Source organism: Anas platyrhynchos, chromosome Z (assembly GCF_047663525.1).
Source record: "Anas platyrhynchos isolate ZD024472 breed Pekin duck chromosome Z, IASCAAS_PekinDuck_T2T, whole genome shotgun sequence".
Classification (NCBI taxonomy): Eukaryota; Metazoa; Chordata; class Aves; order Anseriformes; family Anatidae; genus Anas; species Anas platyrhynchos.
In genome coordinates this window covers 28832707-28852447 of record NC_092621.1, presented here as the reverse complement: position 1 = coordinate 28852447, position 19741 = coordinate 28832707, and the positions used below count along the sequence as shown (strand labels likewise).

Genomic DNA, 19741 nt, shown 5'->3' with positions numbered 1-19741 from the left:
ATAGAGTATTCCTTCTTGTACTATACAAGGAGATGAGCACAAGAAGTTAATCTAGCTTTTTTCTACTATTCCCTACAGTTTTAGATAGCTAAATTTACAAAACATTTTGCAAAAAAATATGAAGTGTTCACTGACTGATTTTGTCAGAATTGGTTTGTTAGCCTAACTCTGGTAAGAAAATAGATGAAAGTGCCTCCTGAACATAAAAGTTTATGCATTATAAATTTAATTAAAAGCCAAAGTTGGGCTGGAGTTTGCATTTTTATCATCTAAATTATTAAAAAAAATCAAAATATACAATCTCCTTGAGATATAACTAAATATAATGCAAGTTTGCACAGTGTGCTGTTACGTCCCATTATCACACTGAGCAGTCCACTCCATATAAATGAGCCTTCAAACCGCTAATCATTTTCTTTCTTGTCCTCAATCCTGCTTTATTGAAAGGCTGACAATGAATAAATACACATAAAATTATTATATTTATTATGTATTATTATATACAATGCAACTTAGTGTTTCAATGTTAAGTTTTCCTCCATATGCTGAAGTGACCAGAAGAACAGAGGTTTGCACTGAGCTACCCTCGCAACACTTACTCTTTCATGATTGATTATCATCCTTTTACAATACAGCCACATGGAAGGAGTAGGAAAAAAACAACAAAACAAACAACAAACAACAAGACAAAACACAGCATTTCAAAGTCAGTACAGATGCTAACTCAGAAAACTCACAGAAACTCAGGTTTGTTCTCAAAATAAAGTCCTGGTCAAAAATATGTACATATTAATGAAAATATAAAGCATACATAGAAAAGAGTAAAGAAAAATGGCAGCCAAATGAGTTATGTATTAAACAAAAAAAAAAAAAGGAAACTTATTTGGCAGTTTTCTTTCAGTCTTTCCTGGAAGTATTAAACATATTGCCTTGGTTATTAACAGTAGTAGAATTTTCCTGGGTAGTCAATAGGATTTTAAAAAGAATTTCATGGCAGACATCTCACCTCAACTGAATGCCACAACTGCTTGAAGTGTTTTAAAATTACAGCCACCTTCAAATCTTTAAAGAGAATGCCTGCATTTTATTGGACTATTCTTGTCTTCATGGAAAAATTCTAACTGCTATTAAGTCAATGGAATTCAAGAAGAGTTTCCCAGATGATTTTACTAGGACTTGAGGAATATGATCTTATCTTACTGAAATGATACATTTAATTAATCTTTGCAGTTCAGCAATTTATCCTCATCCATGAAGAAAGTGGCTAACGTATCTACACACAAATCCCTTTGCAATTAAGTGATGTACACCGCTCCCTCGTTAATTGCGGTCAACTATAAAGGTTATTCTTGTACATTCCAGCAACTCTGGAGTGGACACCATACAGCAAGTAACGAATATACACAAAGATTTTGCAGATAACAGAAAGAAGGTACTAACAGTCCACAGGACACAAGTACATTTTTTTTTAATTAATGATAAGATGGAAACAAGCCTTTCCACATAGCAGTGTAACTTTAAATTACACTGCATATAATTAGCTTTAAGGGATCACCTATTCACTAAGACTGAAAAGCAGCACTCATTTTGAAAGAAGTGTTAAGGAGAGTTTCAAAAAAAAAAAAAAAAAAAAAAGCATGGTATGAATTCATCACCTCAGCAAGATTTTAAGGACCTCAAGTTTAACAGCTCTCCACATATAAATACTTTAGAATTCTTACAATATTCAGGATTTTAAATCTCTAGGTATCTTTTTATCCACCTTCAGCCAGTCATACAGAGATTTACAATTATCATACAATCCTTTTTTCAACACACGCTACAAACAGCTTCTTGGCACAACCATGTGAATTTGACTACAACATTAACTCTACACTTCCTTTCTTTCTGTTAATTTATGCCAGAGACTTTTTTTAAATAAATGGATCAAGGGTTTTCAGGGAGAAGAAATAGTATGCTGATGTTACACCCCATTCAAAGCTTTTTCAGACCCAGGAATTTTGTTAATAGGTCCACTACTGCTTCTCCATCTGCAGCAGTCTATTTAATACATGGTTAATGGATAGGAACACTGTGCTGTAGTTGTATGTGCCTATTTGATAAATTGTCAAACTACATAACATCCTAGTAACAAGGAAGGGAAAAAGAATTGCTGTCACTGAAATAAATAGATGTGATTTATTTAGTGTAATAGCAAAAACTAAAGTATTTCACCTTTACAGCACTGTAATGTGTGCAAGTAAGACATGCTCTAATACAGAAACAATATAAGTGATCCATAAAAAAATGGAAGTGTACACAGTAGCATGTATCCTCTACCAAATAGGAATTTGAAGAGATTTCCTAAGTCCAAACCAAACAATCTGCTATGTGTAGTCTTTTCCCTCCAATTGATAATCTCTAGAAATGCTATATGTGCAGGTCAAGATTCTTCCGCCTGCAGATTCTGAAGGACAACTCTTGTTGTCTCAAGGGCCTTGTTGATAGGAAAAGGGCAGGAGAAGTCTCTTTCTAGTTCTACAAGAAATGCTATCCTCTACACTTTGTTATGAATATAATTCATCAACTAATTAGGGCACTCAAGAGGCAACTTTTAAAGACTGTATTTCCTGGTAACCTTTTCTTTAATCTTGCCTGTGTCATCCTTAATATTCTCTTTAGTCTTTGGTAGTCCAGTCAACACCTTGATCACTAACAATTTGCTTTTGCTTTGGCCACCCATTTGACCTCCACTGCTCCCTTCCTTATTTGTTTGTAATTTTGAAAACTTACCACACTAAATTGGTTTCTCTGTAGATTACAAGGATTTTGATTTCCTAACTTCTGCTTTCTGAAAAATCCAAGTAACATAGTAACACAGCAGAGAACTTGAGCATTTTTTAAACTTAGATGGTTTGCAACGATACTGCCAGTATGCTTTGTCTAGGTTGTAACTTGAGGTGAAATTAAATTATCAGTTTGAGTTTGATGTTTCTGTACTTCTCTTTGACATGGTCCCTTCTCTGGAAGCTTGGTTTATATGATTGTCACTACAATACTTGATAGTAAAGACTATCTGTTGAGAAAGTGCAAAACAACAATCTACATATTCATTTGAATTACGTTATTCACTTTTACCTATATTCACGTTCTTGAAGTATTTCAACAGGGTCTAATCCTTGTGGCTTTTGGATAGGGCTGATGCGATTCTGCTTTTGCTGCAGCTGAACAATGGGTGAAGGCTGTCCAGGTGGTGGTTGTGGTACAGAAGGTCCAGGCATGGCAGCAGCAGGCTGGGCAGCAGGAGGGGCAGGAGAAGGCCTTCCACTAGGTGGAGGTGCAGGAACCTTTTGAGGAGCAGTGGAGACACTCATATCTGGGGTTTGGCCTGAATCATAAAAAAATATTTATTTATAACATGAAATATGGAATATAGGAATAAATTCAAGATGGATTCTGAAGACAAAGCATGAAGCTAAGACCAACATACAAAATTACCAGAAAAAACACACACTGAGATAGACTTTACTCTGTATTTAAAAAAAACCAAAACTTTAAAATGGAAGTACAAAACACACTGCAGGAATTGGTTGAAAGAAAAAAAAAAAACTTGAAACTTTATGATGAATGTTATTATTTACCCATCCGTGCTGACTTTTAAGTTTAGCATTAGAAGACATAAAACAGCTCTATTTGGACTAGATGATCTTCAGAGCTCCCTTTCAACCTCAGCCATTCTGTGATTCTATTTCCCTTAAGATCTAAGTCTGCTTCTTGTTTGTTGTCCTTGCACCACTTTAGAATACATCTATAATCACTGAATTATAGAATGGCTGAGGTTGGAAGGGAGCTCTGGAGTTCATCTGTTTCAACCCCCCTTCTCAACCAGGATTACACAGAGCTCCTTGCCAGGATGATGTCCAGATGGCTTATGAAGATCTCCAAGAATCTCCAAACTCTCTGGGCAATCGATGCCTAAGCTCAGTCATCCACACGGTAAAGAGGTGCTTCCTAATGTTCAGGCTTAACTTCCTTTATTTCAGTTTGCAGCCGTTGCCCCCTACCTGTCTCTGTACACCACTGAAAAGAGCTTCGCTGTATACCCTTTGATCCCTCAAAAATGCCTTTTGAGGTACCTATATACATGTAGATTTATAAAATCTCCCTGAGCCTTCTGTTTCCTAGGATGGACAGTCCCAGCTCTACCAGCCTTTTCTCATAGGAAAGGTGATTTGGTACTTTCATTATATTTGTGGTCTTTCAAATTAACTCCTCAGTTAATATGAATATAGTACTTGTCATTTACTGTGTTCAGCTCCGTGGCTCCCAACATGAGGACAAGGACCTGTGGAAGTGAGTCCAGAGGAAGGCCACAAAGATGATGGCCACAAAATGGCTGGAGCACCTCTGCTACGAAGAGAGGCTGAGAGAGTTGGGGTTGGTTCATTCTGGAAAAGAGAAGGCTCCCAAGACACCTCAGAGCGGCCTTCATAATAGACACATAGAGCGGCCTTCATATAATGGGGGCCCACAAGAAAACTGGGGAGGGAGTCTGTCAGAGTGCAGTGACAGCACGAGGGGTAAAGGCTTTAAACTAAAAGAGGGTAGGTCTAGATTAAAGTAAAGAACGTTCTCCTTTATATCTAAAGGTGGTAACGCACTGGTACAGGTTACAGGTTGCCCAGAGAAGCTGTGAATGCTCCATCCCTGAAAGTGTTCAAGGACAGGCTGGATGGGGCTTTGAACAATCTGGTCTGGTGGAAGGACTCTCTGCCAATTGCTGGGGGATTGGAATTAGATGATTTACAGACACTACCTTTCACGTATTTCAGTACATCATTATGTCAACAAGTCACCCATGCATTCAGATATGAAAAAAATTGTCACTGACAACAACAGACACAGTAACAATTAAGCTGTCACTTAATTGTCTGAGGAGTCATAGTAATTTAATGCTAGGAAAAACAACTACAAATTATGTTTGCAATCAACATAAACAAATCCAACATTCTGAAAACTAGATAAAAAGACTCCTAGTCTTCAGAGATCACCATTTGTCATTGACACATCCGCTTCAAACTCCAGAAAAGGAACTTAAGCATAAACTTCACCATTTTCACAGAATCACAGGGGTTAGAATGGACCTCTGGAGATCATTGAGTCCAAACTCCCCTGGGGATCCCAGAACTGGACACAATACCCCAGGTGTGGCCTCACCAGGGCTGAGTAGAAGTGGGGGATAACCTCCCTCTATCTGCTGGCCACACTCTTTTTAATCTACCCAGGGATGCCATTGGCCTTCTTGGCCACGTGGGCGTACTGCTGGCTCAGGGCCAACCTGTTTCCCATCAGGACCCCTAGGTCCCTCTCTGCAGAGCTCCCCTTGAGCAGGTGAGCCCCTAGCCATTACTGATGCATGCAGCTATTCCTCGTCAGAGATATAAGACTACACTTGCTCTTGTTGAACCTCATCATTGCATTTCAGCTTTAAAAAAATAAAAATAAGGACAGCAAAGCCACCAAAAGCCCCTGTGTAGTCTCACTTTTCAGTCAATCATGCAAATTAAACTGTAGAACACACACTACCATGATGGACTTCATAATGAATGAAAAATAAATCTAAAGAAATAAACACAATCTTTAAAAATGCATCAAATAAATCCTTTTAACAGATAAAGCAAGAACAGAGTTTTTTTTCCTATCAAAAACAGCAGTGAAAAAAGACAAACTCTAAGCAGCTTATACTTGAACAGGACAAATATATTATTATGGCATACTGGATTACTTAAATAAAACTATCCATCTAGTGATTTTATACACCTTCCAGCATTTTTCAGTCACAGCATTTGAGCTAGAAGGCACTGTGCCTGATAAACTCATACATACAACCTCTCAAGAAACACTTTTCACCCTCTTTATTATCCCACTCAAATTGTAAATATTTGTTGGGAGTATTCCAAGAAAAGCACTTCTACATATGATTACGTACTATTATTTCATTTCCTTTTTATGTAGCCCTAAGTAGCTGACTAATGACTGAAATTTTTTTATGACATCAACTATCACAGTCATCACTGTCCCCAGATTTACCCACAAGTAACAGCACTGCATAAGATTTCTAATGCATGAGAAGCATGTGTTATTCTCAAGTCTTTAATATTGTATTTCTTTTTAAATCTCTCAAAGAAAAAAACCAAACAAAACCCTTCAAACAATTTACTATTAGGGACTTCTAATTACTTTCAATACAATCCTTCTTTCACTCTACTTCCGAACCATATAATGAGCCTGTAAATCCAAACACAAATTATTTGATTCAAAAATTATTACCAAATGTGGGAAAAAAAAATGATGATATTCTGTTCATTAGACCTCAAAGACTACAATGTACTTTCAAAGCAACCCAGTTAAGAAAAATGCTTCATTCTGCTACATCTTGAATACTTTTGTTTACAGTAACAAAGAATATGTTTGAAAGACAAGCTTCCTGCAATTAAGCATTCTGAGAACATAACTTAAGTAGATTTTATGGGTGTCCCTCAGGCAGCTTAAATATTTCATTCTGATTATAAAAAGGTGCTTTATGTTCAGGCTGCCTAACAACTGCAATAATTTCATCTGGTCAATCACTCATGGATGAATAAATGGTTAGATTCTCCTTGATATTTAAGTCCTAGGCACAGTAAAGGTTACACTATTTCTTCTGTATGACTTCTTACTTTCCCTTTTTTTCCTGCATCTTTTTTGTACTCTCTACCTACACCATTTAAGCATAACTCTGTGTATGACAAAAAAATTGTATTATACTCCTCTCTACCTTCACTCCAAGTTTTAGGGGTAATGGCAGCAGTATGTCCGGGTATTCCTGGAGCAGGCCCTGGTCCAGTTGCAGTACCACTCATTGCATGTAACCCAATACCTAAAATTTGACACAGGAAAGAAATGTGTTGAGATAAAAAGCATTTCCAAGCATGCAACAATCAGCTGCTTTCCAGCATGCTAGTCTATTCAGACAAATAGTATTTTTGTGCATTAAACAAGGTTTTGAGAAGACTCTACTGTGAAAAAATACATAATGAAGCATGTTAAAATCACATCTAAATAAACCCTCTATTTGGTAGCTAAGTCATATGCACTGAAATTGAGTGACCAGTGGAATTATTAAAACCATTACTAACAAGAAAACAAGACCATCTTACATGTAATGCTCAGTTTCTAATGCTAGCTCAGTAATGGAAGTGTTCAGAAATTACAAACAGTATTTAACGTGCCAGTTTTCTTAGCACCAAAATGTACCTGCTTACTACATTGTAACATCTATTATCATTAGAAGAAAAAGAATACTAAGAACATTTTCTTTTCCTCATGTTACGTACTTGATAGAACACTATACATGGTTTGTTTTACCTTCAGTCAGCTTGCTCCAGATTTCGTATCTATTTTTTCCCCATAATGACAGGAGACTGAAAATTCACTTTAAGAAGAATAGTAAAATTGTGATCAATTAATTATGATTAGCATTCAAAAAATATCTGACATAACAAGGCAGATACTTTAATTTCAGTGTTGACAATATCCTATTAATAAGAGATGTTTTATGCACTTGCTTAAGGTTAAAACCAGAGGCCAGAAAACTGTTTGAAATTACAATTCTGAACACCACGTGTTTCTATAATGTTCCACAAGAACTTCCAAAAGTTATCTGTGCAGTGACACAAGGCCTGGGAGCACTTACCAGACTGTCTGTTGAAGGCACTGGGAGGCTGCTGCTGTTGAATGCCAGGCAGGGTCCTCTTTCCCTGAACAGCAAGCTGAAGGTTTTCAGGTAAAGGCTGACCTCTAGCTAACATTTTGTATGCTAGAATCTGAGCCCGCAGCTGATGCAGCTGTACAGGGCTGAAAGGGGAAGGACCTCTGTTGGGTTGACTCATAACTTGTGGGTCTCCAGGTATAATAGGTCCTGACTGGCTGGGGGTCATCTGAGGTGGAGTTGGACCTCCTCCAGACATCGGACTGGAAACATGTTCTGGTGCTCCTAGTGGAGATGGGTGCGGAGACATATAACCTAGAACAGATAAGATGATTACAAACTTACCATCCCGTGTAGTCAAACCTAAATTCCGTTAATTTTCATTAGTAGTACATAGAGTATATAAATGTCTCTCAAGTCAGGATGGTTGTAGTATTTTCTACAAGAGCAAAGTGCCACCAGAAGTTCGCCTGGGGTATCAAGATAACTACGTGATCTCTTGTCTGAACAGTTATGATTCTGTGGTTTAATTACTCCTGGAAAGAACAATTACTATCATATTTGGAGTAAGACAAACTTGAACATGAAATAGAACACAGGAACATCAGGATAGCATACAGGTTCATTAGAATGTTAGACAAGTATTTCACTACAATAAATACACAGTAGATTCTGCATTTTTGCAGCTGGATGCTGTAGTGTCTTTTTGATGAACAAATGTCAAGGAACACCTATTCACCCTTACTGACCCTCTTTGCCAAACCTCTCCAAAATACAGAAATAGAAATAGGCAGTATTTGGTTTCTACACATTTGTTCCTTAATATATACAGATTAAGGCTTTGAGTCAGATGAACAACACTCAATACTGTTTACCATCTGGGTGCTCATCTTGAACTTGGAACATCAACTGCCAGCACAAAAATCATCTTCTAAAGCTGCTGCTGAAGACTAGTACTCTAATAAAACTCTAAGAGATCAAGCACAATTCTGAGTCAAATGGTGCTTGTACCTTTCTATAGCAGTTTTATGCCTAAATTTTAACTGCACTTAATTTAACTACACATAATACATATTTCCAAGAATTTTGTGACTCATCCATGAAAACAGATGGTGTAGATTTTTGGTGAGATCAAGAACACACAGCATATCAGAATAAAAATATTAAGAGTGATCTTTCAGGTAAAGTGATACAGACAGCTAGATTTTAAATGTCTACCAACAGTGAAAAAAGGTGATGGTATTTACCCACTTCACTCTGGTATTGTGGAGCACAAATAATGTTCTAACCAGTTTGAAAATATGTATGTATACACACACGGATACATATATAATAATTAAAAAATAAATTAAAACTAGTATCAAGAAATCTTCTGGCTCACGTTCATATGCTTTACCAAGCCAAGGGATATGGAACTCCAAACTTCATGTAAACAAAATAAAAATTAATTTTGACCTCTCCTTAGCTTCACTATTCTCGTTGGTCTCCCAGTAAAGGGAACATGGACAAAATCTCAGTCTCAAATTCTCTTTTGTGAGATGACATAAGCTGTAAGTCACTAGAATTTCTACAAGTAGATGGATGAGAATGCTAAAGAACTGAAAGTCTAGTGATGCTGTGCCTCTGGGGATGAAAATATTTTACAAGCTTTACATGTCTCTGGATGTCTAAATAAAGGAAAAAGAACACAGGATTTTGAGGATCTCTCCTCAAAAATGGAAAATGAGATTGAAGTACGGTAGAGGAGTAAAGGTATTGTAATGAGAAAGGCCAAATAAAACAAGACAGAAATGGACCGGGTTCAATCTTGTAACTAAAGATGAAGACCAGAAAGAAGATTTTGATAAGAATAAGAAAAATTAAACAATTTAAGAGAAAAATAGGGAAAGTAAGGTGATGAGTTCAAGAAAAAAAAATCTTCAAAAGTTAGTCACTGAAGTTATTTACTAGATCATTACAAAAGCTGTTTACCCACCTATTAGTAGTGATAAAATCAACAATAAATTACCTTAAGTTTACTTCACTTATTTATCTCCTTTCAGTTAATTTTGCCTTAATTTTTTTTATTAGAATCTGAAGCTAGAAATTCCTCTTGCTAAGAATACTGCTTTAAGACAACAAATACTACACCACAACACCACCACAAAATTGCATTATTGTTTTATACCTGAAAAATGCAAGATTTATTGCTATGTTTATCCAATACTATTAACACTTATAATCTCAGAATTTGCTTTAAAATAACACCTACTTTGAATTAAATTGTTTTCAAAACTACCTTTTGAAAAACAGTTTATTTTCCCTTCAACGTTTTCCAAGTTATATATTCCTTAATCATTAACACATTTCAAACCCAGGATCTTGAAATCCATCTGTACTACAGAAATGAGAATTGTCGGACATGATTTTGAGCACTTGTTTCAAGTCCTGGCAGTTCCAGCTACAATTCTGCGACTAGTTTGTAGAGACGAGTCTCTGGAAATATGCTTTTTTTTTTTTTAATATTCTTTTAATTTTCTAGATGTGTGTTAATTGCACCTTCATTCTCCCTCAAAGTCCTGTGTACTAAGATCTTAGTAATAAGGAAAAAAGGCTTGGAAAGAGTTAAGACTTAAAACAATTCTAATAGAATATCTCAGAAAAGAACAAAGGCCTTTCCATCTTGTAAAGGCTGTAAAATGTAGCACTTAGAGGACCTAAAATTTGAGAGGTTATATGCAAGTTTTCCCTTTTAAGTTTAAAACTTTTCAGAAGATTTAGTGATGTGAAATAATACAGTTAACTGCCCTATCCTCATAAACTATATACCTATCTTATCACTCTACTGCAGGTAAGTGTGTACATACGGGCTCTGAATAAGGACACATGAAGACTCATGAAGATTGAGTTTAACAAGCATATGCTGCGAAAGAAAATATTAAAGACACAAGGCTTAAGAATGTTTGTGTACAGTTAAGAAAGACATCCTTTTTAACTCTGCAAACAAACTTTCATCTGCCATGAAGCTCGTCAAATGCATTTTTGTGGCATGCACGAATTCCCACAGTAAACATTCTGTTTTTAAAATCTCTACATCATTGTTTCAGGATGAAATATCAAATACCACTTCCTCTACATTTTCCACATAAAATTTTATCTTCAATACAGGATAAACTCTTTAGCTTAATCTTCATAACAGAAGACAGCAAAAGCACTGAATGATAAAGTTGCAAAACACTTGCAACAGAGGAGTTCTATGAGGTGGCAAAAAATAACAGATAGTTCTGAAAATTACACATAGTAGAAGACATACAATTCTAGCAAAGGGAGGTCAAATAGCCCCAGATGTCATCTAAGCTGGGGTAACTCGAAGTATCAGGTTTCTCCAGGTCTCATCTAAGTAAGTTCTGAAGATCTTCAATGATGGTGATTCTTAATCACTCTCATGATTATTTCCCTCCTTCGGTCCCCATTGTGCTTTATCTATGCAGGAGGGACTGATTCTGATTATGTCTTCTCCATAATCCCACAGTGGGATTAGTGAAACTACATCAGAAATCTTTCTGAATTTTTAAGCAATTAACAAGTGCTGCTTTCTTAACTGTATAAGTGATTAAAAACATCTGACACCAACTTTTTTTGAGAGAAATGCATCATAAGATGTCATAAATTGCATATTCTCTTCAGTACTGACAACAGAAGAAATCTTATTCGTAACACTTCACCAAACACAAGTATTTTTGAAAGGCAGACCGTATAAGTTTCTGCTCTAATTGCTTTTAATTTCACTTTAGTTAACAGAAGCAAAGACCAACTTCCTCATCTGTTACAAAGCTGAAGAACTAGAAAGCTAAAAATTAAGGTAAGACCTTTTTTCCCTCCATTTTTAATGCTACGATTAAACAGAAGAGAACACAATTGAATTCTAAAGTCTAACAACAAATGGTAGATAAAAGAGTCAAAGTTTTACCACTCCAAATACTGCAATATTTAAAAGAGATCTTGACTTCCACTAAAAATTAAGTAGACTTGAAGGATGATGATGCCTGAGGATCATATACATAAAAACTTTCTGCTAAACCCGATTGGAAGGTTACATGCTTATCCAAAAAGATCAATGTAAGAGAATATTTTGAGGAGAAAGATACAGAATTGAAGAAATTTAGTTCAGTATAGCATTCACCTTAACTGTCATTTCAGACAAAAATTTAAGTTTATTTTTTAAAAAATAAATCACGTACATGCTCGCAATAACAGTGGAAAAGCATAATACCTGAAAATGCACATTGATAAATACATTCATGTTGGATCAAGCCTACAAAATTTTTTTTAAGGTAAGCAATATATAAAAGCTTCCCTTTTGGAGGTATGGCCAGTGTCTCTTGTGAAACTCTCAGCCAAGAGAAAGACATAGAGGCCCCATGTGTGCAAGTAATTTAAAACTAGGACTGGAGAAATAAACTGTTGAGAGGTCTTACGCTGGCAGGCAGATGGATAAGGTGACCCAACACAACTTTTCTCATCTTTAAAAGGAAGGAAAAAAATCCAAAAAGAAAGTGCAGCTAATTGAAGAACAGTAGGAACAACAATCATTGTTTGCAGACTAGCAAAATCATGGTGAATTTTATAAAATAACTAAATTGGTGTATCTTTATAGTGAGAAGTGCAACAAATACGGGTTTCTAATTAAAAATACATACAAATTAAGTCCCCAAACCTTAAATACCTACACTTGTTATCCTTCATTTACCAATAGAAAGCGAAACCACCCACACTATTCAAACAGGTCTACGTGTCACTGTTGTGTCACCCTAAGTACATTTACTTTGTTCTAAATTCCAGAAAAACTGAGGAAATTGTTTCAGTCCACTTATATCTCTTTAAGAATTATAATTAAAGAAAAAAACAACATTGTCACATATATATTGGGCTTTTTGCAATTTCTCCCCATTCCTCTTACAAAATCAAATCTAAACATAGATTTAATTTTCTGAATAACTCTGTTTAGCAGTTTAACAATTTACAGTAAATTTCATACTTCTAATATCAACACTGGGACCTCCAGCACCAAAGTTCACAGAAGCTGAACACACTTTCTAACACAGCTCAAATTCAGTTAAATGGAGTATGTCACTGCAAATAGTCAGGAATGTTACCCTTTCTGCCATTTGGCAACAAGAGTGGAAAGGAGTAACTGCTGAGGAGACAGATACCAATTAAGTTTTCCCATAAATTAATACCCAACGTTTTTGTAAAGCATGGTGTTGCAGTATGACTGAAATAAAAATGTAACAATCTGTCTCAGATTGTAAGAGATTCCTCCCACGTGACTAGCATGCCACTGAAAATCAAGGGGAAAAAAAAAAAACAACAAAACATAATCAAAGTAATAAAGTTGCATATCTTGTTTTAGTAATTATCATTAGTAAAAAAAAAAAAAAAAGAAAAGGGCAAAAAATCTCAGAACAGTAATTGCCATGGAAACAGCAAATATGAATTTATGAGCAGAATGACAAAATTGTTGCAGATTTACGTTAGAAATGTTTCTGATTTGCTCATCAAAGCACATCCTCTTACCACAAAAAGAGTCAGTTGATTGTATCTTAGTAGACTGTAATAATCACTACTTCCAAAACTCTTGATTGAGACTTGCTCTAAGTTCAGTGGTCCTTATTTCAAGATTAGTTATTCACAGCAGCATGTTCAATTTACATAGATTATATATATCTACAACTCCATGTACAGTTTACCAATTCATTTATAATTTATAACTCTCATATATGAGCACATATTCTATATCCACAATTTTGTTGCTATAATTTCTGATGAGATGCAGAATTTATTTTTTATGCCTTCCCCCCCACGCCACGCTTTCTAAAAGGTATACAGAATCATAGAATGCCCTGAGTTGGAAGGGACGCACAAGAATTATTGAGTACAACTCCTGGATCCCCAAAGGACCACCCAAAATCAGACTGTATGTCTGAGAACATTGTCCAAACACTTCTTGAACTCAGGCAGGCTTGGTGCCATGACCACTATCCTGGGGAGCCTCTCCCAGTGCCCGACCACCCTCTGGGTGCAGAACCTTTCCCCAACCCTCAGCCTGACCCTCCCCTGTCCCAGCTCCATGCCGTCCCCTCGGGTCCTGTTGCTGTCCCCAGAGAGCAGAGCTCAGCGCCTGCCCCTCCGCTCCCCTCGTGAGGGAGCTGCAGGCCACCATGAGGCCTCCCCTCAGCCTGCTCTGCTCTGCTCCAGGGGACTTCACTGCTCCTCATACATCTCGCCCTCTAGACCCCTTCACCATCTCTGTACCCCTGTTTTGGACACTCTCTAAAACATCACACAGTACTGGAGATAAGGCCACATTAGGGCAGAACAATCCCTTCCCTTAAACAGCTAGCAGTGATGTATCTGATGCACTGCAGCTACAGCTGGCCCTTCTGGCTGCCAGGGCATGCTGTTGACTCATGGTCATCAGCTAGCTGAACAAAACCCCCAGTGTGCCTCTCCTGCCTCTCTTCCCCATCTGTATGTATAGATGAGGTTGATTCTACCTAGGTGCAGAATCTTGTATTTGCTCTTGTTAAGTTTCATACAACTGGTGATTGTCCAGCTCTGTTTGAGCTTTGTCAAGCTCTCTCTGCAAGGCCCCTCTACCCTCAAGGGAGTCAATAGTTCCTCCCAGTTTAGCATCATCCAGATTTATTCAGTATGCCTTCAAGTCCTACATCCAAGTAATTTATGAAAACATTAAAGAGAAATGGCCCTAAAACGGGGCCAGGTAAATGCAAAGTCAGGTAAAACGTTGCTCTCAAATCATCATGCTTCCATCCCCCTGAATTCAATGGGAAAGTTTTAGCTGAATGTCGAATACCTAAATGCAAAAGTAATTTTTCATTTAACCAATACTGTGAGGTGCAATGGAAAAACAATACTTTCTAGTGTTCATGGTCCTAGATAGGGAGGTCAAATGATGCATTACGCATTAGGGTTTCAATCACAGACCACTGAGTTGAACCTTACAAAAATGTCTGGTTTTTTTTTGTTTGTTTTGTTTGTTTTTTTTTTCCTCAAGTGGATGACTGATGAGCACTCCAGACAAGACGTTATTCACCTTGGTATGTTATTCACCTTCCCCTTTGATACAAGCTTATTTTTTCCAAACAAAGCTGAATGGAAATAATTAGAAATCTGTTCCACAGAACTACTGACTCTTTGGGGCATAACGGGGCCCCAAAACCACAGAGCATGCACAGTATGTATAAACCTTGGCTATGCTGGTCCATTGGACTCTGAGGTGGACCCATCCCAGGGTGAGGAGGTCGCATACTCTTCATGGAGCCACAGTGAACATCTTCAACCATTCCTTTTTCATGCAAGCCATCAATGGACTGTGGAGAAAAAAAAAAAAAAAGTATTTAAACAGAGACAGTGTGTAAATCCACTATAAAAACGTAAAGGAGTTTAAGTTAAAATCTAAATAACCGTGAAGTACAAACTTCTCTTATCTGACATTCAAAATAAATACAATGGGAACCATTATCCCTGGAATCATACATATCAGGAAGCACATAGCACCACTGGAGCGCTTGTCCCCTTTCTGTTTCTCTTTTGACAGGTTTTTTGTGTATTTTTTTTGCTTCCTTATGAACTGTTTGGCAACACCAGGGAGGCAAACCATCCACATACAAGCACATGAGCTGTATTGGTCTCATATTACAAAGCTGTGTAACACACACCAACTTATTAAAGTACAGCCTGTGGCTTGGCCTGAGCTATTTTTAGTCCAAACTTTGCCCTTTCAGTCTTTACTGGAATGCCCCAAACATTGTTTCTCTTCAAACATAAAGATATCATTGCAGGAGGTTCCCTATTTTTGCCTACAAAGTAGAGGTTAAGGCAGTCAAGGAAGGGAAGACATTGTTCTACTCAAAAACTTGTGCTCCCTATAGTCACTGTCAACTCATTCACTCCTCAAAAACTACAGTTCCCATGGTACTTGGAACGCAAAACAGGACCAAAAGCCCTTCTCAGACAGCAAAGAGAAGACAGCCTGCGGTTACAAAAATATGCAGAAGGCACGCAGGGCACTGGAAATTGCTCCCTAATAGAAACCTCAAAACTCCGAATATGAAACACAGGAAAAGTAATATAAGCAGGAAAAGACACCTCTTAAGAAAACTAAAAAAGTTTACCTGAAAGCAAAAATTATACCGGATCTCTAATGCTTATTAACTACTGGCTTAAGAGTGTTTGCACAGCTTTTTATTAGGAAAGGAAAGGGTGGCATCACTTACCTTCTCTATACAGAAATATGAAACTATGCCTTTCTAACACATACTTGCACACACACTAAATACTGTCTTGCAAGCCCTACTATAAACATAGACCCTGCAGCCCATTTTCTCCGAATGTACACCTACATATTGATGATACTTTTTTTTTTTTTTTTTTTAAAAAAAAAGGGACGTAGGAATAAGTATTCCAATGGAAAATGCAAGTTGTTAGAAAATGCATAAGAAGCTATAAAAAAGTTTAAGAAGTTACAGGGGAAAAAAAAAAGCTATACAAGTTACAGAAAAACACTGTAATGTTTCCTCTCCTTGATAAATTTGTTACACGTTACTAAATTTGAATTAAAGAAACATTATCCTTTTATACAGAAAAAGGAAAAAAGCTAACTTTTATATAAAGGATTTACAAATAATTTTTCAGTTTTCCATTGAAATAATTTTGTTTGATTGAAATTATCTTTAAATAGAGGGTTGTTTTTTTTTTTTTTTTTGGTTAGTCAGCACTTTTGAGGTATTTCACCATCATTTTCCTTGCCAGAAACTAAGGATAAAAAAACAGGAAACTTACCAAGAAAAGGAGAAGTAAAATGGATTTTTGTTTCAACAAATTCTTTAGTCATTACATTATAAAAACGTCTGTGAAAAATCTTTTATCTGATAGACTATTTCTGATTACATGAACTTGGGTTGTGGAGTAGTAATGTAGAGATAGGTTCAGTGTGCTGACCAAGTAAAACCCAATGCCATTTTCTGAGCATGAAGAGCTCTCTCCCTGTCCCTTCTCAGCTATTTATAGACAACTAACGCTGACAAGAATGCTCAGTTCACATTTTGCCTGCAGGAGCTAAGTACTACACAAACCAAAACACCTGTAAAACCAGACCCATTCCTATTTTATCGGGGCATATGCTCAGGTCTAAATCTTCAGGGCCTCCAAGAGAAGGAAGACACTGTGCACAAAATTGAATCTGTTTTCGAGAACAAAGGGCTGTGACTGTATACTCTGTGGTGTGACAGCAGGGATGGGTGTCACTGCACTGAACTAATGGATGGCAACAGTGAAGCCTCTGTTGATGTTGGCAGCTTTGAAAGGACCTAAGATGGGACATGGCACACACATCCAGAGCATCAGAAGTACTAGCACACAGGAGGTGGGAAATGGGGCTAGCATTAATGAAGAGCAACAGTGAAAAGGAAGACAAATACATGCCTACAGCTGTCCTTTCAAAAAGAGAATTAAAAAAAAAAAAAAAGGAATGGAAGGATAGGCACATGACCATACACAGACACGTCAATTGGAGGAGTACTTCTGTGGGAAGAGTTGATGAAAATAACAGTTTTTGTAAAATATGTGTTTTAAAATAAGTAAATAAATAACAACTGGCAAACTGAAATGTTTCTAGTCTAACAGAAGGGAGCACAAGTATAGCAAAAATGGGTTTGCTTCTGTGTATTTGCTGAAATTATAATGTGAAAAGCTAAAAGTGAAATTCATTAGAAACAGGTAAGGAAAAATAGAACTGATTAATCCGTTTTAAATTTGAAAGCTAAACAAAATGAAGATGGCACAATTTTCTTTCAAGGCAAAACTAGTTTCAACGATCAATGATTAAATGCAAAGAGACTTATGCTTTCAAGAATATTTTTAATCAAAAAGAACCTCTACCGTCTATAGGGAAGAAAAAAAACACCTCCAAAACCACGTAGGCAAGGACTATATAACTTGAAAAATGGTTATTTTTCAAAACCTTTTTGAATCACTATATAGTTACAAAGTTAGATAACTTTAAACCTATGTAACAGGTTAAAAATCACAGAAAACATCCCACACACAAAGCAATTTCTGTGAATTCTTCTGTCCTGTATAAATTAGAGATGTCTTCCACAAAGACATTGTTGGCATGAAAAATATAACCTGTACCAGCAATACAGCACTACTGTCACATCGGTGTGTTCTATTTTTCTTTTAATATGACAGAACAGATGGGAAATAGGAAGCTGAGACATACACAACTTTGAGTACATATTACTATTATTGTCCCTGTAAGTAAGAACAGGTACAGAGAACAGGACAGATATATTACGCAATGCTTCCTTAAGACCTAATGAGGAATAAGTCTCAACTACATGTAAGCTCATACTTACATGGCTGGCAAAGCTGGCAAACTTGCAGACTTTACGTATTGCCTAAAATACAAGGAACATTTTACCTACACTGCTTTTACTCTTCATTAAGTAAGGTCTTCTCATAAAGAGTGTTACATCACGATTTGACCTATTTCCAGATAAACTGCAGATTACGGTGTCTTTTTTTTTTCCTCCTACTTGCTTTGTAAACAAATAAAACATGGGCCTTGAAATCAGAGACTAAGATTAAGAATCAAAATAGGTTTCTTCTAGACCACACATTCTCTACACTAACAACAAAAATTACATAGACCAAATAGCAACGTGTTGTCACCTAACCACACAGCCACATCACTGATAGACAGGCAGTCTGACTGTAGTTGTCCTTGCAGTAGGGATTTAACCAACAGTTCTGTTAATCTCATATAAATCACCAGAATGCCATCTCACACGAAGTCCCTCTTAATTTTTCAAGTTCAAGAACAATACATTTTTTTTTTCACTAATGTAAACCATGCAACAAAAATAATACAGGGAACACTAAAATCATAAATCCCTATCTTCTGCCTCCAGAAAAGCCTGTATGGATATGTGGAGATGATGGTTTCACAGAGATAGACAGCTAAGCTTTACCATCCCACCCTCTCACTCCCACTCCTCAACAAAACCGGAGAAGCAAGTATGATGAAAAAAAGGCTTATGGACTGAGATAAAGACATAATGGTAATCACTCACCAATTACCATTATGGGCAAAACTGAATCAGCATAGGAAGATTTGTAGTTTATTGCCTATTGATAACAGGCTACAGCAGTGAGAACTAAAAGCAAACTAAAAAAACCTTCCCCCAGCCTCCGCCATCCACCCTCTTCTACGTCCTCCCCCTGAGCACTGCAGGGGAACAGGGGCTACTATTAGCCCCCGACACTTCATCTCTGCCGCTCCTTCACGGTCCCTCTCTGCCCCTGCTCCATGCAGGGTCCCTCCCATGGGATGCCGTGCTTCCTGAACCAATCCTGCAGGGGCTACCCACAGGCAGCAGCTCTTCAAGCACTGCTCCAACATGGCTCTGTACCACGGGGTCCATCCATCCCCCAGAAGCAAACTGCTCCAGCACAGGTCCCCCACAGGCAGCAGTTCCCACCAGGCCTGTAACGATTTCCTTGGCAACATCACTGGTAGTCTAAAGATTACTTAAGGAAGTAGTAAGAAAAATAGCTAATTTATTGTTTCTGTCAAAACTGAATTACATAAATCAAAAGTAAATTTTCCTGTGGAAGTTTTTTTTGGATTATTATATGAATATACAGTCTTCATCTTTCATATTAACAGCAGTTAAGTAAATGAACTTTAGGAATTACGATTTGTTAATATCTATTTATATCGATCATTTCAATATCTACCTACTTTTCCACACTTCATTTTCATTTTTATGCATCATGCTATGCTCTGTAAACTAGTCAAACATCTAACATAGAATTAAGGTGCTTTACCACTTAATCTGTTAAATTTAGAAGTGAGAACCACAATACCATTGCACATATGGATGTACATCCCACTAACAGTTGCACAACTGGGACACTTTTTGCACACTCCCCCACTTTTACTAC

General features: G+C 36.9%; 1 protein-coding gene across 7 annotated transcripts in view; it reads right to left on the bottom strand.

The window, feature by feature from the left end:
- SMARCA2 (SWI/SNF related BAF chromatin remodeling complex subunit ATPase 2) overlaps window positions 1-19741 on the bottom strand; it is a 120238-nt gene that overhangs the window by 87535 nt on the left and 12962 nt on the right. For all 7 annotated transcript variants that reach the window (XM_038169745.2, XM_038169747.2, XM_038169748.2 and 4 more), the window contains 4 exons: window positions 14979-15102; window positions 7715-8044; window positions 6797-6898; window positions 3118-3367 (listed from right to left, as the gene is read on the bottom strand). In XM_038169745.2, the coding sequence (XP_038025673.1) occupies window positions 3118-3367; window positions 6797-6898; window positions 7715-8044; window positions 14979-15102 (806 nt within the window). The remainder of the gene's footprint in view (window positions 1-3117; window positions 3368-6796; window positions 6899-7714; window positions 8045-14978; window positions 15103-19741) is intronic.